General features: G+C 38.0%; 1 protein-coding gene across 1 annotated transcript in view; it reads right to left on the reverse strand.

Moving 5' to 3' along the window:
- Positions 1–3,183: 3,183 nt before the first annotated feature.
- The window catches only part of LOC132651270 (zinc finger protein 120-like), a 36,251-nt gene continuing 13,238 nt past the window's right edge, over positions 3,184–26,196 (reverse strand). Inside the window, exons 4-6 of the mRNA XM_060376505.1 lie at positions 9,552–9,678; positions 9,308–9,368; positions 3,184–7,755 (exon numbers count right to left, since the gene is read on the reverse strand). Of these exons, the coding sequence (XP_060232488.1) occupies positions 6,570–7,755; positions 9,308–9,368; positions 9,552–9,678 (1,374 nt within the window). The 3' untranslated portion in view covers positions 3,184–6,569. The remainder of the gene's footprint in view (positions 7,756–9,307; positions 9,369–9,551; positions 9,679–26,196) is intronic.

A 26,196-nucleotide genomic window follows, 5' to 3' on the forward strand; every position in this document is an offset into this window, starting at 1 on the left:
ACTTTGGAATTTGCTTGAACTTCCCTCACAACACCTAGCAGCAGTGCTCAGAGCACTTCATATGGAATCATTCAAACCTGATCAGCAACAGCAAAACCTCCAGCATAACTCCCTGAAGAACCTGCCTCCTGGCCTGACAGGTAAGTCTACCTGAAGGCCCTGGTTGGCTAGTTTGTCTTGAGTGACATGAACACCTTTGTTAGGGGTAGAATGTGCTGAAGGTACCTAGCCTGTTGGTTCCTGATTCAGGTCTCCTATACATGGACAAAACTTTTCTAGGTATGCAGAGATTTGTAATTCAATAACACTTGGTGCCTTATCTCAAAGCCTTCCTGTCTTCCCATCCAGCCCAGGGAGGACCCAGCACTTTACTTAGTGATGCTCATCATCCTGCACCTCCCATTTGTGAACAATGACACTCCAATCACCATTATGGGCCTTCAGAACTTCCTTGAGCTTTCCTCAAAAGATCCAATGTCCACTCTCAAATCTCAGAACACTGGGGCCTTCAAGCTTGCTCAGAAACAGAGCAGAACCTAGAGTGCTGCATCTAGAAGGACCTGCCTTTTCTTCTGCATGGAGGCCCTGATTGGCCATTTAATCTTGAGTGATATCAACATCTCTGTTAGGGTTAGAATTTCCTTAAGGTACATAGCATATTGGTTCCTGGTTCAGGTTTCCTATCTAAGGACAAAACTTTTCCAGGTATGCAGAGATTCACAGCAGCATTTGTCCTTGTCCTCCTGCCTTCCTGTCTGTCTTCCCATCCAGTCTAGGGAGGACTAACCACTTCAGCTTGCTCTGTTCAGCTGCCTGCTCCTTCGCTTTGTTTGTAGTGATACCAAACTCAGCAAGTAATAGCACCAATGAATACTTCCCCTTCTTCTTACTGGAATCAAGGTGGATAACTAGTATAATGAAATTGAAGTGGAGTTATCAGTCTGTCCCACAATTACAGAAAGAGAGTTTAGGAAACAAGGGTTTGAGTTTTTTTCTTTATGTTGTGTTCAGGTAAACTGCAGCTACTTTTTAAATGTTAGGCATGAGACAAACCTAACAGAAGAGCAAGAAAGTGATGATAAACACTGAAGTGCATTATTGTTAGCCTGCACATCTTCCTCAGTGAGGAAGGGAAAAAGAAACATTGATATATAAGGTTCCATAGATGAACAGAACTCATAGAATAAATCTCTATGTATATAGAAAGTTTATTCGTTCGAATATCTCACAAGCTGTGGTCCAACTAGTCCAAACAATGGCTGACTACCAATCGAAAGCTGAAGAAGCAAATAGTTATTCAGTGCAGGTAGCTGAATATCTCAGATGGTCTTCAGTGTATAACAGAATTCAAAGGAGTAGGCTCTAATGAGAGTAAAAAAAAATGAACTTGGTAGCCAGAGGTAGGGCAAGCAGAAAAAGAGAAAAAGCTAATACTTTCAATGTCCTTTACATAGATAGAATATAATCAGACTAGACACTAGCTGTGGATGAGATTAAAGAAGGGTTTTTTTCCACTTTAAAAGCTATGAGTATGAAAAATTCCCCACAGTACCCAACTCTTTGTGTTTGCCATATGTCCAGATATAGTCAAAATGACTGCCTAGACTAGCCATCACACTAGGCAATGCAGAAAAACCAAGAAAGAGGTTTTTGCTGGGGCAGGCAATAAGAGCATGTGAGGCCTTTCCAAAGCAATGGTTTTCTTCAACAAAGCAAGCACTGTGATTTCACTTAGGGAATATGGATATGGCCAAATGTGGGTTCACCTACTCTGAGCCATGCTAAATAATATCTATGCTAAATTAAATCCTACTCTGAATGTAATCACAATGTAAAATCAGAGCTTTAAGGGCACTCTTTGCACAAAGTCATGCTGAAATATATGTAATTTCAAAGAATGATGGACAGAAATGCCTTTGGAACTTTTATTTTGGACCACAATTTCCTACCTGAAAATTAAGTAAATGACTCTACTAAAGTAGATTGCTCAGTAGGCAATGCCTTCTAGTAATCATGATTTCTGATCTATCAGGTTGATGTTTTAATGCTACATTTCCCACTTATACAAAGGACAGAGAGCACCAATTCACAAAACTTCAATTCAAATATACATCTGTCAGCACTGGGGCCAGTATCCTTGAGGGGAAAATGCAATATACTGTATATTTTTGGAATCGTTTTGATACATAATACTTCCACATAACAATGGATGCTTTAGAACTTAATCTGTGGATTTGGGCATGGTGGCACACACCTAGAATAACAGCACTCAGGATGGATGAAGCCCAAATTTGTGGCCAACCCGGTCTACAAATTGAGAACAGGACAGCCAAGGTTACACAAGGAAATTCTGTCTGTAAAACAAACAAACAAGCAGACAACTCACTCTGTGGACCAAGCTGACCATAATCTCAGAGGAATTAGCCTACCATAGACTCCCAGGTCTAGGCTGACAGGGATGCACTTCTGATCCAAATGGAGACATGTTTTTAAAATGACCTATCCTTCAATCAAGGAACGAAATGATAAAATAAGATGTACAAAGGAAACATTTTTCTTTTAATGAACAGTAGTAAATCTTCAAATGCTACAATTATTTACACCTGAAAATCATTTGTCATCAATAAGTGGGTTCTTTGCTTTGTTAATATTATCCATTTAAACTTGTTTGAGTGTGTTTCTGTGTACATACCTATGCTATGGTGTGTGTATATGTGCCAGTGAGAGGACAACTTGTTGCTATTTATTATCTGCATCCCATATGTGAGTTCTCAGCATGGAACTCAAAGAGTCTTTTGGCCAGTGACCACAATGGCCTTTATTTAGGTTGAAAAAATATTTGTGTATGTGCTAGTGTGTGAGTTTGCATATACAACAGCACAATTTTACAAATGTTAAAAACATTTGTAGGAGTGATATAGGCTACTCAAAGTTTGAGCTCAAATCAAGGTTAGCAACAACCAACTTTACCCACTGAGACAATTCTCTGACATTCACTTGTAGTTCTGAGAAAGTGTTATGAACAAGTCTTTACTCCTAAGAATGAACTAACCCATTTCAAAACACAAAACAGTAAATTATTTTCATTTGCTAATAGCATTTATTATTCAAATCACATCATTTTTCCTCCATCCTCAGATGACAATTTGTTTATAATCTGAATAGAAGACAATATTATACTGATGTACTGTTTCAACTAAGTTTATTTGAGTATCAATGAACTCGGTGGGGGAATGACTGTGGTATGTAAAACTGGCAACATAACCTTGAACAACATATAACAATGACAAACCCCACAAAGTGTCACACACCCTTCATATATCTGCCATGGCCTAAGATCCCATATTTACATTACACACACACAACATGCTTTTTTGAAATACATCTCATTGCTTTTACATTATCTAACACCTCAAGATAATTCTCTTAGAAGTCAGTTCTCCAAGATGATGTGACATATAGTAAATATGTGAACATGAAGAAGCATGGAACTTCAAACAATATATACATATATAAACACTTACTATTGAGCATCTTAATACTAACTAATTACTGACAACCAAGCAAGACTGAAAACAAACGTCTTAATGGAATTTGTAAAAACATAGAAAAAGTACCACGCTTTCTCAGAGACCCTTCCTTGAAAACTATGACCACAGACTGCCTGATATAAATAAGCAATGGGCCACATAGATGATGGAGATCCCATTCTATACATTGCAGCAGAAAAATAACTTTCACCAAGCGGAAATGCATTAGAACATGAAAGCCACCACAGAAAGAATATCAGAACAACCTAATAAACTTCTGTGAGTAGATTTGCTGCACATACAGCATACTTCAATACTTACTCCAGTGTTTCAAAATAATGACCACAACCACAGCTGGTGATCTCTTCCATTAAATTTAAGTGAATATTGTAAATCATTTACTTCCTCCAAGACTATGAGAAAAACATTTAAAGGAGTTTCTTTTCTTGAAATAGAATATATTTATTATGTCCAAAGTCATCACATCTTATATAAAAATAGGTTTGCTCTCTTCTAGGAATTCTTTTCTACTTCTTGACATCAAGATGATATATAAAGATTTAACATAGTTACAGTACTAGAGACATAGATGTGAAGTTAAGACAAGTTCATTCCCAGGACCTAGGTCAGGTTTTTGACAACTTTCTGTAATTCCTGTTACAAGAAGATCAAATGGAAACCAAAATGGACAGGCATATAAACACACAAAGACACACTGAGATAACGATGGAAATTAAAATAAATTAACCAAATATATGTTTACTCAAGAATGTTTTACTCGTGTAAACATGCATTCCTGTAACTCAGAGGTTGAGGCAACTACAGTCTTATCCACAGAATTTTTCTTCGTCAAAAATTCCTTCATGTAAGTGAAATCAAATGTGTAGGGTGAAGTGAGAGAAATGAATCCTTCTAAGTTGGTGGTATCATTTGTGAATGTTTAGGAAATACAGCACTCTTGGAGGCTGTATCTTACTTGGGAAGGGCATGATAGTATTCAACTGTATTCATCTGTAGTTCACACTCTGCTTCATGCAGCAGGTTGAGGATGTGAACTCCAAGCTTCCTACTTTATCTGCCATATATGATACTTGTGATGCCCATTTCATAGTGATCCCATATCCCTCCGGAACCTTAAGGCAAATTAAAGACATTTGGAGGTTGCCTTTGACATTGTGTTTTGTCACAGAAAGGGCAATAATACACACATGTAAAATTTATAACTGGACGATTTACTTCAGATAACTGAAGAGAATTTTAAAATCTAAAAGGTTTACCTAGTGGTTTAAATTCCTAGGCCTTTTGTCCATATCAGCTTTTAATTGGAAACAAAATTAAGATGGATGTCATAATGCATGAATACATTGTTGACACTTGTTACAATTTTCCTCCCAAATCTCCTGTAACTGAATGCAAGTTGACTTGTTAAAGACCTCAACAAATCTTTTATCCTGTTAGGTTTTCTTGAGAATGAATTCTTTCAGGTTCTCAATGACTCCTGTGATATGCAAAGGCTTTAAGAGCTTGCTCACACACTAAAGCCTTTACTCTTCTATAATGGTAATACGAAGTACAAAAGTTTACTGTACTGACTACATTCATGGGGTTTCTTTTTAGCATGACTTTTTCTCATGATTTCAAAGACAAATCCATGAAAAGGGTTTACCACATTGCATATTCACAGGGTCTCACTGAGGTATGTGTTCTTCTAAGTACGTGGAAATAACTGCATTAAGAAAAGGCTTTATCACATTGATTACATGTGCAAGGTTTCTCGCTACTATCTACTCTTTTATAGACTTGAAGTTGACTTTGACATGCAAAACATGCAAAAGTAATTTATAGGTGTGAATATGCTAAAAAATTTTTCTCTATGTATTGCTTTTTAGATAACAGTTCCCAATGAAATATAGGGTGAACCCAAATTTAAGTTCATCATTCCTAGGAAAGCTGCAGACTTCCCAATAGCTGACAAGCTTTCATCATTCATCTTTTGTTTCCCAAAACACGACTGTTCCATACCATATATTCACTTCGCCAAACATAGTGACTGTCCCAAACCACATTTTCTCTTACCTAAAACATAACACCTTTTTCCTAACCACAAAAGAACAAATGGATATGACTGTTTGGACTGTAAAATCTACACTTTTGCATCAGGTGAATTCCTCAATGCCATAAACAAATCCCATATCCTTAACCATGACTGATGGAAATAACTTACTTGTAAAATGTCAGAGATGTTTATGATTTTTAACTCAGAACCTCTGTAACTTTCTGGCTTAGTGGGTGGATAGGTATCACAGTTCAGTTCCCAAGAATGTTATGTACCACTAACCAACCAGTAGTGACTGGGTGACAATAAATTTTTGTCATTTGCTTTGAACATGTGTTTGAGTTGTATTGGATTCTGTGGATCGAAAAACACAAAGGCCTTACCATGTTGCTTATGTACTCAGAATTTCTCTCCAGTATGAAACTTTTATGATGAAGACAATAGACATATGCAAAGGGCTCACATTTTGAAACATTTATAAAGTTTCTCTCCAGTTCTAATTTTTTCATGATGATGGTTATACAAATGTGGAACAGCTTAACCACCTTAAATACATTCATAGTCTTTCTGTCCAATATGAATGCTTCCATGACTTTGAGTATGATTGTGAGGAGCAAATTTTTCCACATTGGTTACATTCATAAGGTTTCTCTCCAGTATGTCTTCATGTTATAGGAAATTACTATCCTGTCAAAATACTTTATCACATTGGTTACATTCATAAAGTTTCCAGTGTGCATTCTTCTATGTGCATGCAGATTATTATGGCATACAAAGGTTTTGACACATTGGTTACATTCATAAGGTTTCACTCCAGAAAGTGTTCTTGTTCAAGATGACTCTTACATGAAAAGACTTTAGGACATTGACAATATTCATAAGGATTTTCTGCAACATGGATTTTTATGTATTAAGAAATGACTGTGTTGTACAAAGGTGAATCCACACTGCTTATATTCATAAGGTTGTTCTCCAGGATGTGTTCATTTTGTCTTTAGAGACAATTCGGGAAATGCATAGACTTTATCACATTGGGTACATTCAAAAGATTTCTCTCCAGTGTGAGTTCTTTCATGTGCTACCAGATGACTGTTCTGTGCAAAGGCTTTACCACACTGGTTGCATTCATAAGGTTTCTCTCCAGTGTGCATTCTCTTATGTTTTAGTAGATTACCCTTATGTGTAAATGCTTTACCACAATGGTTACATTCATAAGGTTTCTCTCCAGTGTGAGTTCTTTTATGTAGCAGGAGAGTACTGTTACAGGAAAAGGCTTTACCACACTGATTACATTCATAAGGTTTCTCTCCAGTGTGAGTTCTTTTATGTATTTGGAGAATGCTGTTACGTGCAAAAGCTTTACCACACTGATTACATTCATAAGGTTTCTCTCCAGTGTGAGTTCTTTTATGTATTTGGAGACTACTGTTACATGCAAAGGATTTACCACAATGGTTACATTCATAAGGTTTCTCTCCAGTGTGAGTTCTTTTATGTATTAGAAGAGTACTTCTCTGTGCAAAGGCTTTACCACATTGGTTACATTCATAAGGTTTCTCTCCAGTGTGAGTTCTTTTATGTATTAGGAGATCACTGTTACATGCAAAGGCTTTACCACATTGGTTACATTCATAAGGTTTCTCTCCAGTGTGAATTCTCTTATGTATTAGGAGATTACTGTTACATGCAAAGGCTTTACCACACTGATTACATTCATAAGGTTTCTCTCCAGTGTGAGTTCTTTTATGTATTTGGAGACTACTGTTACATGCAAAGGATTTACCACACTGATTACATTCATAAGGTTTCTCTCCAGTGTGTGTTCTTTTATGTCTTAGGAAATCACTGTTACATGCAAACGCTTTTCCACATTGGTTACATTCATATGTTTTCTCTCCAGTGTGAATTCCTTTATGTACTTTGAGACTACTGTTACATGCAAAGGCTTTACCACGTTGGTTACATTCATGAGTTTTCTCTACTATATGTGTCCTTTTACGTCTTAGGACATGACTGTTATTTGCAAAGGAGTTATCATGTTCGTTACATTCATAGTGATCCTCACCAGTATGCACACTTTTATATGTGTAGGGACACCTGTGATGTGCAAAGACTTCGTCATATTGAGTATCTTCAGGGGGTTTGTCTCCACTATTACTGTTTTCATACCTGCAAAGATAATCAGCACATATGAAAGCTTTACCACATTCATTACACTAAAGAATGTTATTGTCTATGTGACTTAATTTTTCAATTCGGTGTGAAGGTAAAGAATAATTACATCTTGAGTTTTCATCATTATTTTTACATTCATGGTGATCTTATCTAGGGGGTTGTTTTGCATATTTCAAAATACCTGTGGTGGTAAAAATATTTGTTACCTGTCTCACATTTATATTATACTTTCTTCTATATAATGTTTCACCACAGATTTGTAGAAAACTGCAAGACCTCAGACCTTTAACACACTGACAGGATTCATAAATTTCCCTATACTGTGCGCCATACTAAATATGCAAAGAAAACTAACACGCAGAGTAATTTGTATATTCCTAAAACTTATATTTTCTGTAGTGTGATTTTGTGAGAATTCCTAATGAAGATGAATAACAAGTTCATTGATGTTGGTGCATACTTTGTGAAAGTGTGTGAATGCCGACTGCTAAGTCAGCAGAGAGATACATGCTAATGAGATCATAGTATTGTTAGTTCTGTGGCCCATCACCTGTCCTATATTTTGTAAACATTTGTCTTTCATCACTTATCTATTGGGAATAATAAAGAGCTAACAACTGATAGCAGGGCACAAAATGGAGTGCAGAACTTCTGAGTGAGAGAGGGTTGCTGGGAAGAAAGCAAATGACAGGCGATTTACCACAGGCCAGTGATGTTAACAGAAGGACGTGAATATGAACAGAGAAGTAGAGCTGGCCATGCATCAGGACACCGTGCTAGGTTTATTTGTGTTAGGGAAAAAATGGTTCAGAATATGCCCAGGAAAATTGCTTAAGCTTTAAAATATTAAAAAGCCTCTGTGTCATTATTTGTAGTGCTCACAGCTCTAATTAGGGCATATAATCCATAACAGGTATCAATTTTTAAAAATCTACTCAAAATGGGGACTACTATACCTTTTAGTTGTTATGGATGGTACATTGTTTATTTCAATATACATATACTAACATGACTTGTACTCATTGTGATATATAACTATTAAAAGAATAATAAATGACATGGTTTCATGATGCATTCAGACATTTGATTTTTTTCATCACAGACATGTGCTATAGAGATTATGGTTTTTCCACAAACTTAGCAACATTACTACAAGTATATTAGTAACCTAGTTTTACTATGGACTACTTGATTAGTATAATGTTTTGGATATACTTTCATCACTCTTTACTTTGAATACATTTGGCAATATCTGAGTTGTAGGAGACTAAACAAAGTGCAGTTCTACCTTATTACAGTAATGAGGCTATGAGTTAAAAATTGACCTTGTGTAAGGTATGTTTTCTTTGCATTCTTTCTTAGAGGATGCCCTGCAAAAACACATCAAATACCTAACATGGAGGTACATGGTTTATTAACAAGTTAGTCATCATCAATAAATACACTTAAAGCAGTTCATTTACACTGTCCATTCTCTTTCCAACTTCCAGAACATATTAAAACTTTCTCAGAACCATATTCATATAAGCTTACACATGAAAATTACCTTGCATGTCTTCTATAAGGTTGACAATACTCTTCCATATTATGACCTTCCCAACTGTAGCCTAAAACATAGTAACAAAAAAGGTATGCTTTATTATTGGAAATATGACAAAATTAAAATCGTGATCTATGGTCACCATTCACCTCATTCTTCCATATCTTCAAGAGAAATTACAGAAACACATCAATAATGAATAAAGATTTTTCCCCACATTTTAAAAAGTAAAGAAAATTCACTGTCCTACCTATAGCAGTAAGGTTCCAGTAGGTCTCCAGCATTACATCTTTGTAGAGATTCCTCTGGGAAGGATCCAGCAAAGCCCACTCTTCTTGAGTGAAGTTCATATGCACATCATTGCAGGTCAATGCAGTCTAAAATAACCACACACATGTATAAAAGAAAGCATGATGCTTAGAATACTGGAAATGTATCCTTCATTTACAATATTTTCAAAGTATTCTGGTTTTTCTTCTACTTATTTTGTGACACACAAGTTTTAAGGCAATAACTAACTCTTTTTAGGAGGAAACTGAATAGTGAAGTTCATCTCTCTCATCCTTTAACTAGGATACAGACTTGCAAGAGAAATGTCAATCAACAGATAAAGAGAGAGAGAGTAAACAGATCAACAGTACTGAGCCCAGATGAGAGAAATAGTATAAACAATTCCTGACTCTTATAAGAATGGGCAGGCTGGGTGTATTATCTGGTGACTTTAATTCCAAAATCACTCAGGAAACAGAGGCTGGTGTATCTCATAGAGCTGGATGGTAGCCTGCTCTATGCAATAAGTTCCAGGACACTCAGGGGTACATAATCAGATCCTGAATAATACACAAAAATTAATCAAAGAAACAAGATAAAAAACTTAAAGATCTTTCTCAAGTTTCTACAAAGAGTTACACATTCACTCCAGTTCTGCATACATGTCTAGAAACCAGAAGTGCCTCATTTCAAACTGTAATATTAATATGATCTTTTTAAAAATGAAATGTATGCTTGAACAATTACAAAAGGAGAGATGAAAATATTAGCAATTTAAATGTTGATCATCAATAGGCAACACGGGGAATGGAGGTATGGCTCAGTGGTTAAGAACACTGTTCTTCCAGAGGACCTGGATTAAATTCCCACACCCATAGGACAGCTAATAGCTGTCTGTATCACAAATATATTCAATAAAATACTCGCAAAACAAATCCAAGAACACATCAAAGATATACACGATGAACAAATTGGCTTAATGTCAGGGATACAGGAATGGTTCAACATATGAAAATACATCAATGTAATCCACCATATAAACAAACTGAAAGATCAAGATCACATGATCATCTCATTAGATGAGATAAAGCCTTTGACAAAATATAACACCCTTTCATGTTAAAAGACTTGGAGAAATCAGGCATATAAGGAATCAGGCACATACTTAATATAATAAAGGCAGTAAAAAGCAAGGTGAGGGCTAACATCAAATTATTTGGAGAGAAACTTAAAGAAATTCCACTCATATAAGGTACAGGACAAGGATGCCTCCCCTCTCCATATCTCTTCACTATACCCCTTAAGTCCTAGTAAAGCAATAAGACAATTAAAGGTTATCAAGGAAATACAAATTGGAAAGGAAAAATTCAAAGTATCATTATTCACAGATGATTTACTAGTATACCTCGGTAACCCAAGAAATTCTACCAGAGAATTCCTACAGTGGATATACACTTTCTACAAAGTGGTTGGGAACACAATTAACTAAAAATTTCATTAGTCCTGTATACAAATGAAAAATGGGTTGGGAATGAAATTTGGGAAACAACACCCTGAACAGTAGCCACAAACAACATGAAGTGAAAGACCTCTATGACTAGAATTTGAAGTCTTTAAAGAAAGAAACGAAAAAAAATATCAGAAGATAGAAAGATCTCCCAAACTCATAGATATATAGGATTAACATAGTAAAACAGCATTCTTTTTAAAAAAAATATTAATTATACTTTATTCATTTTGTATCCCCCCTGTAGCACACTTCCTCCTTCCTTTACAAAACCCTCCCTTTATCCCCCTTCTCTAAAACAGCATTCTTAAAAAATGCAGTCTATGGGTTCAATCCATTTCCCAACAACATTCCAACACAATTCTTTACAGACCTTGAAAGAGCAAACATTAACTTCAAATGAAAAAATAAAACACCCTTGATAGCAGTAGAATCCTGTACAGTTGGAATAAGCACACAGAAATAAACCCACACTCCTACTGGAACTTTACTTTCAACAAAGAAGCCAAAATCATACAATGGAAAAAAGAAAGTATCTTACACCACTCAAATGGCTAAAATAAAAAAAACTAAAGTGACAACACATTCTGGTGAGGATGTGGAGAAAAGAGAACTTTCCTTCAGAGCTAATGGGAGTGTAAACTTGTACAACTTCCCTGGTAATCAAACTGGTGCATTCAAGAAAATTGGGAATAATTCTACCGCAATACCCATCCATACCACTCCAGGGAATACATCCAAAAGACGTTCCATTTGTTCTACTATTTTCATAGCTGTTTTATTCATAACAGCCAGAAAGTGAAGAATGGATAAAGAACTTCTAGTACATTTACACAATGGAATACTCCTCAGTTATTAAAAATAAGAAATCATGGAAATTGCAGGCAAATGGATCGAACTAGAAAAGATCATTCTGAGAGAGGTAACCAAGACACAGAAAGAAACACATTGCTAATAAGAAGATAATAGACCTATAGTATAGGATATGCATACTACAATCCACATACCCACAGAAGCGAAGTAACAAGAAGAGTCCATGGGAGGTTGCCAGAATGTCACTCAGAATAGAAAACAGAACAGACAGCAGAAGTGGATGAAAAGAGGGAACTGGGCAGAAGTTGGAATAGGGAGGGGAAAAATGTGGGTATCAGATGTGGGGAGAATTGTAGTAGGAGGTGAGAGGGTTGAGAAAAAGAAAGGAGACTGAGGAGGTTTCTCTTTCGAGTCATTTGATAGGGAAGGTTCCTGAGAGGACCTGGGTGTGACTGGGTGTCACTCCAGCTGAGACTTCTAACAGAGGGGCAGGGAAAAAGAGACATAGAAAAAGAAGTGACCACCTCCTAGACAGTCAGGACTAGGGAAGAGAAGAAACAACAACTGGACCACAAAACTCCTGATCCAAAAATTACCCTGCTTACAAGGAGTTTAGGGATGATAATGAGGAAACAAGGATTGAGGGAAAGTCCAACCAATAATTGGGCGAGCCTGAGATCTACCTTACACTAGAGAACCAGCCAATGAAACTGTAGATTTTGCTTTGCTAAGCTTGTAGAAGTGCCTAAACGTGTCTGTTATCTCAGAGGCTCCACGCAGCAGCCAATGGAGACAGAAGCTGGAATTTATAACTAAGCATGGGGTGGATCTCGGGGGGTCTTGTGGAAGTACTAGGGTAAAGATTGATGAACCTGGAGGGGATAGAAAGCCACAAGACCAACAGAGACAAGTAACCCAGACCCAGCAGGAGTACAGAAAATGAGACATCAACTGTATGTTGTGCATAGTGTGGACCTAGGCCCACTGAACTTATCTGTATGGTGAGCAGCTTGGTCCATGTGGGTGGAGTGCGAAGTGGAGTAATGTGAACTCTACTGCCTCCCCTTGTCAGGGCTGCCTTGCCTGGCCTCAGTGGATGAGGATCTATCAGTCCTGATGTGACTTAATGTGTTGCAAGGGGTTGATACAGGGAGAGGAGGGCATCCCTTCTCTGGGAAGAGAGGGAGAAGTTTGAGGGTGGACTGAGAGCACAGGAAGGAGGGATCACATTGGGTTGTAAAGTCAAAAAACAATATATATTAATTTAATAGACTCAGAGAGAGGAACAGTGGGATTGGGAAGGCATAAGGAAGGGGGCTGCAGCTGGGATACAAAAGAACAAATTGTAATAAATAAAAGAGAATAAAAATAAAAAATACACTGTCTAAAAAATCCAGAGTGCAAACTGGCAACATGATCTTGACCATCATGTAGGAATGATCACAATAAATCCCAAAAATTCTCATCATGTCTTCACATATCTGTCATGGACTAAGAACTCATAGTTACATTACACACATATAACATGCTTTTTTTAAAACAAATCTCACTGTTGTTACATTATCTAGTAATCTAGATAATTCTCTTAGAAGGCAGAACTTCAGCATGATGTCCCTTATAGTAACAAACGGCAACATGAAGATGCATGTAACTTCAAACAATACGTATAAACATATATACATATATTCTATTAAGCATTTTAATATTAACATTGGTAAAATATGTTGACAACACAGAACATATTGTGGGTACATCTTCCATCCTTGGACTCATACTCCGAAGGCTCTCACAAGAGAATCAAGATTTCAAATGTAGCGTTGGCTAACATCCAAGTCAGCTTTGAAAGCAAACATCACCATCTAGGAAATCATTTCGCATTTTTCAGTTCTACCTTACTTAATTTCTTAGAACATGAGCAGACTAAGAAAGATTTGGGGCCAAATTACCACTCAAATGACCTATAGCTTAAATTTTTATGGAGTCAATTTTCCTCAGAAATCCTAGGCTATCCACTTCCTCTGTATACACTACACTCAACATTCTGAACTTCCAGGTCCTAAAGGAAGAGCCAAGTAAGCTCTGGACTTTTGCCATCTCAAGATCTGATATATTCCACAATCCTCTAAAAAGAGAACATTCTCAGGTCTGTCCAGGAGCAAAGACACTTTCGGCATACATTTTCTTTTTCCTAACCTGCTACTGCGCTGCTGTGATTGAATACTCTAAACAAAAACATCTCAGGTCATGAATGGGTTTACTTGTTTAGTCCTGTCAGACCAAAGTACATCATTGTGGAAGCCTAGGATAGAAACTAAAGTTTCAAGAAAACTAAGGCAAAAACCATGGCAAATATTGTTTACTGCCTTGTGCTCTTGTATCTTCATCATTCCATGCTCAGCTAGCTCTTTTCTAGCCCAGGGCAACTTGCTCAGAGATATTGTCATACTCAATTGAAGAGCCTTCAATAGAAACCTTCAGTCAACATAATCTCTCATTTACATAGAAACCTGCCATTTTCTCATTAGTTTATTTTGTCACTTTATATACTCCTTGCAGCTCCATACCTCCTCTCCTCCTGGTATCATCCTCCCATCCTCTTCCCCTACTCCTCCTCCTCTTCTCATGAAAGGGGAGGCTCCTCATACCAACTCTTCTCAGCACATCAAGTTGCATACAAACTAAGTGCATCTTCCTCCAGTGAGGCCAGCGAAGGCAGCCCAACAAGGGTAAAGTGATTCATAAATAGACAAATGTGTCCATGTCACAGATAGCCCCCATTTCAAATGTTACATGACTGATATGAAGAAAAGCTGCCCATCAGCTAGATGTATGTAGGGTGCCTAGGTCCAGCCCATGCATTTTCTTTGGATGGTGACAACCAGTCATTTTATGATGGCATGCTGCTAACTGAATTTACCATGTGAAAAAAAAAAACTTTGAGATTTCTCAGGATTATGAAGACATTTTACACACAGAGACAAAATATAACTTCTGCACTTACTTTACAGCAAAAACAATGTAGATTGTGCACAATATTTGTGAAAGAATAACGCAAAAATTCCTAGAACATAAGCCCAATAATCTAGTCAAATGTCCATCCAGATACCTAAGGAAACCCAACCAAGAGTCTTGAGTGACATGAGCATCTCCTTTAGCATTAGAGTGTACTGAAAGAAAAAGGTTTAGTTATTTCTGGACCAGGCTCCCATTTCAGGGCAACACCTTTTCCAGATCTGCAGTTTCATATTCCAGTATCATTTTGCTCTGTCCTCCCTTAGCCTATCCTCAGTCTCCCAGCACTCAGTAGGCATTTTCCCTCTTTCTCTTGGAATCAAAGTGGATAATGGCACAGCCCATTATTCAACCTGAAGGGGAGTGAAAAATCTTTCCCACTGGTGGAAGAGTGCCAAGAATATTAAGAATTAAAGAAATATTTTTAGAAAATGCAATGAGCTTTTTTTTTCCTGTAACTTCACAGAAAAAAAATGGGCTGAGGATGTGGTTCAGCTGGTATAGTGCTTGCCTAGCATGCATGAAGCTGTGGGTTCGAGCCCAACACCACATAAAATTTGACATGGTGGCATTGCCTGTAATTAAAGCACTTAGGAGGTACATGTGGGAGAATCAGAAGTTCAAGCATATCCTTGGCTAGTGAGTTTATGACCATCCTCAGCTAAATGAGGTCATGTCTGAAAATGAAAAGCAAAACAAAACAAGCTTTTTTTCAGTATTGAGGATGAAATCTTTGGTCTCATATATGCTTGGCACACTTGCTATCATTGAGCTACCTCCCCAGTTTACCCAAATTTACTTATATCTATTAAAAATAATAATAATAAAAAACCTGAGAGGGCAAAAATGAGCTAAATGACTCAGTGAATGAAACACTTCCTGCTATTCCAAAAATAAATCTAAGTTTAATTCACAGTATCCACTTAGGGTGGCTCAAAGCAGCTGGTCCACCTCCACAGGATTCTGTGACTTCTTCTGGCCTACTCAGATGACAAAAAGAGGAATGGAACTAAAAGAAAAAGAAAAGAAAAGAAAAGAAAAAAGAAAAGAAGAGAAAAGAAAAGAAAGAAAGAAAGAAAGAAAGAAAGAAAGAAAGAAAGAAAGAAAGAAAGAAAGGAAGGAAGAAAGGAAGAAAGAAAGAAAGAGAAAAGCCTTGAATAACAGCACTTGGGAGGCAGATTCCTGTGAGTTCAAGTCTAGCCTGGTGTACAGAGCAATTCCAGGACATCTAGGACTACATAGTAAGACACTGTCTTGAAAAAACAAAACCAACAAACTGACCAAACAAATAAATATATAAGAGAATTTAATTTTTTTTTCAAATTAATTTCAGTGCATTAACAGGCCAAAAGGCAAATCAGCTACCTTACAGCGGAGTTACAGGTAGCCATGAGCCATGAGATGTGGGTGCTGGGAAGTGACTTCAGGTCATATGCAAGAGTAACTACCAATCTTAACTCCTGACCCATCTGGTTCCTCTCCTTTTGAGACATGATTCCATGTAACCTAGGCTGCCTGCAAACTCTACATGTAGCTGAGAATGACCTTGAACTTCTATCTTTCTGCCTTCCCCTCTCCTGTGCTGGGGACTACAGGTGTTTACTACCATATCTCTCTTACAAAAGTGCTGAGGATCAAACCCAGGGCTTCATGCATGTTAGCTAGTCACTCTACCAACTGAGCTACAGCCTCAGGAGGAGGTCCATATCATCTTGATGCTGTTCATCAGAAGCCAGCACACAAACTGGCTGTAGAAGAACATCTTTTTAAAAATGGCATAAAGGAACAGAGGAAAGTAGATGGCAGGAGCAGTTCATTGGTTTTTCTCACATGAGATTTTAGTAATACTTTGGACTTTCTTGACAGCTTCAAAATTTTAATGTGTGCAATGTAGAGGGAGAGAGTATGTGTGTCCCTAGTTATACACACCAGTAATATCTATACTCTGGAAGCCAAGGTAGGTAAATTCAGACTTTGTTGCCAGTCTCAGCTGCACTGTGAGTTGAAGTCCATCTTTGGCTATGTAGAGAAACTATATCAAAAATAAAATATTTTTTTTAAAATTAAAAAAATATATTTATTTGCTTGTTCATTCATTTATACAATCTATTCACTTTGTATCCCTGCTGCAGCCCCCTCCCTCATCTCCTTCTCATGCCACCCACCCTCCCTTTTCTCCCTTTATGCCCTTTCCCTAGTGCTCTGATAGGGTAAGGTTTCCTCCCATGATGATACCTGATTAAAAAATAAAAAATAAAGGCCCACGAGAATGACAACTGTTACTCCCATGATAAAATAGAACCCCTAATTAAATGAAAGGTTAAGATCTCAGATTTTAGAGATCCTGACATTCCTTACTCTAAATAGATATCCTTGTTTTTCCTCCTGTCTCCTTATCTACAGTTACTATTATGCCCTGATCTTGAGATCCTCAGAAACCACCAGGAGACAACTCCCTTGGGAAAACAAGAGAGCTTTATTGAGAGAGCAATCAATCTTGGGACCTACATCTCACTGATACAGCAGTACAAAAGTGGGACCCTGAGCCCTGGGTGAACAGGGATTTTAAAGGGAAAAACTGCAAGCAGGGGATTTTTCCATGCCTTGGTGTTATGGGACGGGGTAACACCTGAGAAGTGAGGTGACCACTGATGCTTAACAATAACTGCTATTCTAAGCTATCTGAAAGTACATCTGGAACATTTGGGAATATTCTATTTTGCTTTCATTGGCTGTTGCTAGGGAGTTCACTTTGTTTTCTGCCAAATGTACATTCCATGTTTTTTCCTGGAACTTGAGTTCAGTGGCCTGTCACAGGTGCACACAGGATGGTTTCTCATCTCAAAATGGAGTCACTCAAGCTAAGTTAAGCTATTCATTACTGTGCTGAATTTTATTTTACCTAGACTCATGTAGAACTCTTTCTGTGAATCATGCTGCCATCAACTACTCAGCAGTCTTGCCCAGAGGGAAATCACTACTCCTGCTGAGTCTATGATCTCACCTTTCCTTCTATGACACATCCCTCCCTACCCACCCTGTCCAAGGCCCATCCCCACAAAGATAGAATATCAAATTTATAAGTCATGCTGGCTGTCACTGATGGTCCAAACATGGCCTTTGCCCTCACTTATTAAGAGAATCTAGGGTCTGGCCATGGTGATGAATGGGAGGTGGAGGAGGAAGGATCTGAAGTTCAAAGTCATCCTCTGTTACATAGAAAAGTTCAGAGTCATCCTGGTCTACAGGAGAGCGTGTCTCAAACCTCAATTAAAAAAAAAGAAAGGAAAGGGGAAGGAACAGGAAGAGAAGAGGAATCAAAAGCATCATGGGTTCATTCACTCATTCTTCAAGCTTTTATAAGCAGCTTTAACATGCGTGGCTGCTGACCAAAAAGACCTGACACAAAACACATACACCTGCCCTCTCCCATTACGGCTATGCCCCAACACAGGTAACAGTTCTGACAGGTGGATGATGCAATCAGAGTTTTGATGCCAGAATTGCACAACAGACCTGACCTGACCACGCTGCCATGGCACAAACCTGAACTCCAAAGATACTCTTTCTGTTCACGCCTTCTAAGACCCAAGCCAGAAGCCCCACCATTGTCTGATCCCACCTATACTTGCACTGGGACATGCCTCTTCAACTAGCTCCTCCACCATGTCATTTAGTCCCTGGCCTCAAGTCCCAATTCCCAGGACACCAACCTAATTCCCTTTCTCATGACTCCATTTGTCAAATACCACAAGGGCCCACCTTCCACCAGTATCACTGGCTGCTATTACAACAATCTTCTTCACAGCGTACCTCTTCCTAGGGCCAAGGGCCACGGCCAAGGTTATAGTAGAAAATAGATATCTCTGGACTTCTCATGACTGGGTAGGAATCCCCTAGCATGGGCCCCGCCTCATGGGTCACATATAGATGTGCCGGTTCTCTTGTTAGTCTTCTCTACTGGACCTAAGGGGCAGTGAATTAATTGAATGTGATTGTAGTGAGTCAGGGCAGTGGCTCCCATCAGTGGGAGAAATGGCAGCTAGCGAGCTGTCAATGTCCTCTGGATCCAGGAAGCCTAAAAACAGAGCCCAGCTTGCAGGGGTTGTAGGGCATGACCGCAGGCACTGGAGAAGCAGTACAGTGAAGCTTGGCACTGAGATAGTGGCACTCTCTATGCAGGTAGACCTGTCCCAGATGGCCTCTTCTCCTGCAGGCATCAAGTGCTCTAGGGCACTGTGGGGAATACCAGCTAGGAACATGACCTGGCATTGCCGCACCTCCAAAAACATGCTAGCATCATTAACAAAGTATTCCCAGTTCTGGACCCTGGAACTCAGGTCTCCTCCCACCCACTTTTTCAATATCTCTACAAGTCCCTCTCAGGGCATGTAGGACCTCCTGTCTCTCCAGGGCTCCCCACACAGGATCAGGATCCCTGTACATCTTTCCCAGGAACCCTCTCTAAGAACCTGTCCGGGGCCTCCCATCCACCAATGTGTAGATCTGCCCTCCACTATGCATGACCCCTTCCAATCCACCAGAAGGGTCCCGCACACCCTCCCATCTGCACTTCCCTTGCCTTTATGTCCTCTTAAACTCCTCATTTGTGTTAATCTTATGTGGCTGGCCTGAACCCAACAACAGAACCCTATATTCTTTACTTCTGACTCCCTGAAAAACCCATGCTTCACCTCTAAAATGAGATTTCCAATTGCATCCATAAACATCAGTTCAGCCTGCTCTTTTGGCATTCCTTCTGGTCAAGGGCACCACTATAAAAATCACTTCTTGTCTTCTGAGAAGAGTATAGACTGTTGCTGATTTTGACCCATTTAGATACCAGCTTCCTGAAGAAATGAACACCCAGGAGCTCCCAAAAGATAAAGTTAACACCAATTCCCCCTAAACACACCCTCGTGTGTGGGCCTGAGAAGTGTTGATCATCATAAAATTGGTTATCTCACTACACATTGCTAATGTCAACTGTTGTCAAAGCAGGAAAGTTGTCCCCTCCTTCTTGTCCATCACTTTCTGTGTTATGACTATATCAGCTTAAAATCTGGTCATAGAGCTCAGTTCTTGCACAAGGCCTTCACTTAGTAAGCGCACTACGAGCCAGACAGACAGACTGGAGGACACTCAATTCAATGGCCAGTTTTACTTTTTCACTCACCAGTCAAGATCCAACATAGAAGGAATTTTAGGACTGTTTTCCCAGAATTGTGCAGCAGAAGTAGGGTAGGGTGTTCAAAGCAATTCTCAATATCATGGCAGGAGGCAAGGCAGGGCTATAAGAGGCATTGCTCTATACAGAAGTAACAATCAACAGCACATGGAAAAATGGAAAAACATTCCCAATGACATGGAAACGTCGGGAATAACAACACATGAGAGATTAGAGCGGTAATGCATTTAGAGACAATCAAATTTAAGAGAACTCAATAATCGACTTTTTATAAGATAAATATAATTGATAAAAAGACCATAGCTATAGTGACTTGAAAAAAGATCAGGCAATTTCCTGGCAGAGTTAATAGCATTCATAAGATACTGTGTGCCCTTCCCTCAAGCACAATGTTGCTTGTTTAGACCTGTAACCTGACACATACAGCTACAGTGAATGGCTTGTGCCTCAACCCTCAGGACTGACATAAATGTGTAAGTGAATAAGACATATCTGGAAAAGACAGTTACCTAATTGGATATTCATTATTCATTGGATCAAGCTATTCTCCCCCAAATTGTACACCTACCAATCTAGTTTGTCTTCATTCATCTGACACTAATTCATACGTGCTATAAAATAATTAGATCATAAACAGATCCTTTTTCACAATGGTGTCACCAGCAGCTAGTTACCTATCCTTTTTCTCCCCATGATGTGCACAATAAGTGAGTCCTCCTATTCTTGTCTGAAGTCAGAAGCCAAGCTCCAAGTGCATTTTTTTTTCTGCTACTGCAATGGAAGGTTAACTATATGACTCTAATGGGTAATTTTAAAACTCAGTGGTGGTACTGCCCTGTAACTGAAATTTTATTTACCCTAATCAAGATAACAATATCATTGTACTGAACAGCAACATATTGGGATCAAGGTCAAATGAGTCAACATAGAAGAGGCTGACTCAGAAACATTTTTCTAAAAGCTTTGGGCTGCAGATGTTCTAGAATTAACACCCTTCACAGGAAAAAGAAAAATCACTCCCTACATCTAAGACTTTAATATAGAAAATGTCTTCAAAGACAGAATGAATTCAACTATGTATACTGCTCAAAGAGGAACTGACTACAACAGATTTTGCATTCCACATATGCTGTCACCCTTAAATCTCTTTCAGGTTCAGATTCCAGGTTAAACTTTGACTAATTCCAATAGGGACAGAAGACTGAATGTATAGTCCTGAAAGCAGACAAAATTCTACTGAGCAAATCTGTCTTCTAGAGCACAATATATAATCTAGAAGATAGATTTAAAGGATTTATGATTGTCAAAATTCCCACACATAAAAAGGAGAGAGAACACTCATGCAGAAAGCATCATAGAAAAGTTAACTATGAGCACTGTGTTTGCAGATCTTTGATGAAAGTTATACTGAGCTATTCTAACTTTAGAATATAGTGGCTTTTGCCTCTGAGGAGGCTGGCTCACAATACCACAACTGCTAATATGCAGGACCAAAATGAGTTCATTTCAACTAGCCCTAGCTGCAGTCTCTCTCAGGGCTATGACATTACTGCAGCAAATTCCATTTCATTAAGCTTTATTTTAATTTATATGGATGTTTGGCATGTGTCTTTGCACAGTACCTACAGATGCCAGAAGGGGCCATCAAATTCGTTGGAAATGAAACTACAGATGGTCAGCTACTAGCTAGTTTGTGAAATGTGATCTGTGTCCTCTTAACACCCAGTGCTCTTAACTGCTATGCCATTTTTTCTTTAAAATTTATTATTTTACATGTTAATTAAAATATATTACATCAATTTCCCCTTGCCATGTCCTTTCTTCATCTCTTCCCAAATTCTTCCATTCCAATATTTCTTTTTAAGTATGTGAGCAATTATGTGCAAATATATGAATTATACCTGAGTCCATTTCTGTTGGTTCTGTGTATATGGATTCAGGGCTGAAGACTTTCCACTGGATATGTAATGAGGGAGCTCATCCCCACCTGAGGCTAATTTTCCCACTTGCAGGAGAGTTCCATTTAAGGAGTCTGACCCTGAAGTGACCTAAGCTGCCTTGGACAAGAAACATTAGAAAACACAAAGTGGTAAGTAAATATGTTAGCAAATAATTGCTGGTGCCATGGCTCTGAGTTTCTGGAGCCGCAGGGAAGACTATGGATAGTGTCCTGGGCCAATCAACACCTCTCTTTGTTCTGAGGGCCTCCCACCATACCACTGACCATTCTTTCCTTGGGTGATTTTGAAACCTTGAAATTCCTGCCTCCTCTTTGTAAGCACCATGATTACAGACTTGTGTTGCAATACCTGCTGTTGTGGCTTCAGCTCATTTAGTGATGTTATAGAATGACTATTTGAGTAAGATGAGCAGTTACACATTACAAAACGTTTATCTCATTGAGCCTGAGTTTCACTCTATAAATGATAGAAATCTGCCCCAGTCTTTAGATGAGTTATAACAGACTGGATGATAAAGGAAAACAACATTCCTCATAGATAAGTATATATATATATTTTACTTGATCTGGAAGAACTCAGAGCTATATGACACTGATTGCATTAGTAGATTTTTTTTTTTTGTAGCGTGAGTCACATTACATTAATAAACTAAACCAGGACAAATAGAAGAAATTCCACATTCCTAATACTTATTGGTATTTTCCACAGTGTAACATTGCAGATGTATTCCCAATGAGGTTGGAAAAGTAATTATCTTAGTATAATGTTTTAGTTTAATGTATCAGTGATTAGTTTAATGTATTAGTTTAATGTATTAGTGATCTATTAGAATAGATTTGGGGAATGTGATACAAATTTACAATTAATTTATTAACAATTAATTTTTTAACTAAAAATGAAATATAGATTCACAGTGTTATCACTACAATTTTTCATCATAAAGATGTACTGGATATTTTAGAATGTACTCACCTATGATGTTGTATATCTGAACTTCACTTGGAAAGAGTATGCTTTGCCAGATTTGCTCTAAGAAAAGCTCAGCAAGCATGTGATTTTGGTGACCTACAAATTCCTTAGGTTGAACAGTGATTATTTTACAATTTAACCGTTGTTAACTAATTAATAATTAATAACAATGTAATTGTAATCTTCTATCACAACTAGAAAGTGCACTCAAAGTAGTGACTACTACATATCTTCTGCTTATTCTCTGAGAGAATTATGTTGCTTCTTTAGGTATCCCTAGAGTCACATGGCTTGTAAGTATTTTGACAAATTATATCCCTATTAAAAAAATAACAAGTGAAAGATTACCACATTCATATAGTTTGACATTTTGTTCCTTGTGGACATGTGGTATAAGTATTAAGATTTCTCCACAACAACATTCTTGACGCTCATAAACTTCCCCTCTCTAAACAAGTATATGAATGAGTAACACCAGCTGGTTACTATGGATTATTTGCTTATTAGAATATTATTGAACATATATGTTTGTATTATGTTCTCTTGGAATATATACAATTTATCCTTGTTCATTCAAAAGCTGATTTCTCTACCCCACTATCTGGTTTCAATCCAGACACTGCATTGTGATGCTTATTCTAAGTATCACCTGTCTCAAGTTTGTGTAAACATGCCACCACTTTTTCTTTATATTGTCAATTAAACAACCAGCCCCAATGCTGTGCAATGGAGAGAATAAGGTGGGACATCCTGGTTAGGAAAGGAGAGAAGAAAGTGAGGAGGAGAGATCAGCAGGAGAGAACTTGGAACCATGAGTAGAGATAAGCCGGACCCTAGAATATGACTGAAAGCAATAATGGGTGAAATCTGAATGGTTGGAAACAATGCAGGCTTGGAGGTTTAAGATGAAATAACTATTGCCCAGCATTGTGCACTGGGTTAATTAAATAAATCCCAGACTCTGTATGGTAATTTGGGTATATAGTTGGTTTAGAATTAACCACTGTGGCAGCCAAAATGGATTTGGTAACCAAAAAGAGTGCATATTGCTGTTTGGTGCTGAGTTTGAGCAGTGGCTTCTGGTAATTGGAATTTTGCAAACATGGCCTTGGCAAACATGGGTATTATCTAAAGCTCAGTTTCTCACAGACTGACCTGGGCATTCTTTACAGCTGGGTGTTCTGTCCCTGAGAACTAGATATAAATTCATTGCAACCATGGATACCAGATAAGTAAAGTTTTTGTAACCTTAAGTAAATCCTCAGCTGCTTTGATAAGTGAAACTGTTACCGTGAGATAATTGCTTGTGACACTTTGATTTATAAGCACTGTTTAAAGGCTCAATAAATGGCACCTTCATCAGAGTCTTGACTTGGTGTCTTCCTTGTGTCACCCTGCTCTTTTTCCCCCAGGCCTCATTTAGGCAGATTCAACTGTCACTGTGGGCAGCAAAAAAACCACTGCTTAACTAAAGGTAAATAATAGTAATCATTAAGAAACACAACAAATAGCACCCAACTAATCTATGTATCGACACCCTTTAGATCATACTTCAACATAATTTGGTGGGAGGAATAAGCTCCCAGTGATACAACCCAAATTTAAAACCTAAAATCTTCCTGGTCAATTACTGTCCCTTTAAGAGAGACTCCCAAACAGGCCCAGGAGCAAAAGACAGCCTACTGTGGGCAGATCTGAGACTGAACATAATAAAACTGAAGGCTGCTACAGTCTAACAGGAGGGGGACACAAGCATGGCTTCATTATACTGTGGCTGGCTCAGAGCAACAGCAGCAGCCATGGCTGGAAGGAAAAGGAACTGGAGGCAGACAGATCTCTAGACAGAGCTTGGCATAGAAGTGCGTCTAAAACAACAACAAAAAAAATGCCATGGCAGAGGGGGTTTTAATCCCTTTGGCTTTGTTTTGGTTGTCATAGTCGTGGATCTGGTTGTAATATGTTTAATATATTTAAGGGTGATGGGTTTTCTCCATGCCTTCTAAGAGAAAGTTCAAGGAGAAAATGGGAGAAAACCCAAAGATTGGAATACTAAGTTACAGACAATAAAAAGGGCATTCCCCCTAATAAAAATTAGATTAATAACTAAAATCCAAAACTCTCTGGCTGCAAGATACTTGTCAGCTCTTTCTGGTAAAGGTCCACCATTTAAATATAACAACAACTAAATCCAAAAAATAACCAACTTGCTTGTTACAGTCTAATTCACACAACTGACCCAAAATGTAGTATTTTCTTGTCTCTTTGCTTGATTTTCATTTAAAGGCTTTGCTTTACAATGATATGGATTTGAGAATATTTAAACAAGTTGGTGAAGGCACATTCCTTTAATCCCAACACAAAGTAAAAAGAATCTGGCATATCACAGAGTTCCTGATCAGTTTAATTTACATAATAAAAGGGTGGCATCTCCTGCTGTATAGCCACTTGCAGAGATAAGATTCAAAATGACAACATTTTCCTTAAGGTTACCATGTAAGTTCTTTTTTCTTAATAATAAATTCTATGTCTTTACTGTTCTAAAGATTGGATACATACCAATTTTAGGTTTATGTAGAGAGAAATTATATCACATTGACCTAAAAAGGCCAGCCAATCTCAAAAACTAGTACTTCCACAAAATTGGTATAAAAGGGTATTTTGGCTTAAGAAATATGTTCTGTAGGTCAATGTCAGTACTCAAAATTAAGCTGGGAGACAAACATGCAAACTGCATGTCTCCCATGTATAAAAACTTTTAAATGCTGACTAAATTAAGATGTCACACTGCTCTGGAAGCAGGCTTATCCTTTCAACTGTGAGACATGTTCAAAGGAGACAAATGTTGATCATGCTTGATGTAAAAAAAAGACACAGGAGGCTTACAGATGGCAAAGTACACACCAGCCTAGTTAAGTCCTAAAAGCTCAAAATTTATAATTCATATGTTTAAAAGGCAGAACTGTCCATCCCATATCAAAGAAGGGGCAAGCCAAAGATAGACAAAACAAATGTCAAAACCCAGGTGCAAGATGCCTAGGATATGTTTAAATGCTAAAGGTAAAAGGGAGTTTATATAAAGTTTAGCTATAAAGACTTAATTTCCCATTCTGTATAAAAAAGAGACAAGCCAAAGAATAGCCACAGCCAATGTAAAAATCTAGGTACAAGATGCCTA

This window comes from Meriones unguiculatus (assembly GCF_030254825.1).
Source record: "Meriones unguiculatus strain TT.TT164.6M chromosome 13 unlocalized genomic scaffold, Bangor_MerUng_6.1 Chr13_unordered_Scaffold_44, whole genome shotgun sequence".
Lineage (NCBI taxonomy): Eukaryota > Metazoa > Chordata > Mammalia > Rodentia > Muridae > Meriones > Meriones unguiculatus.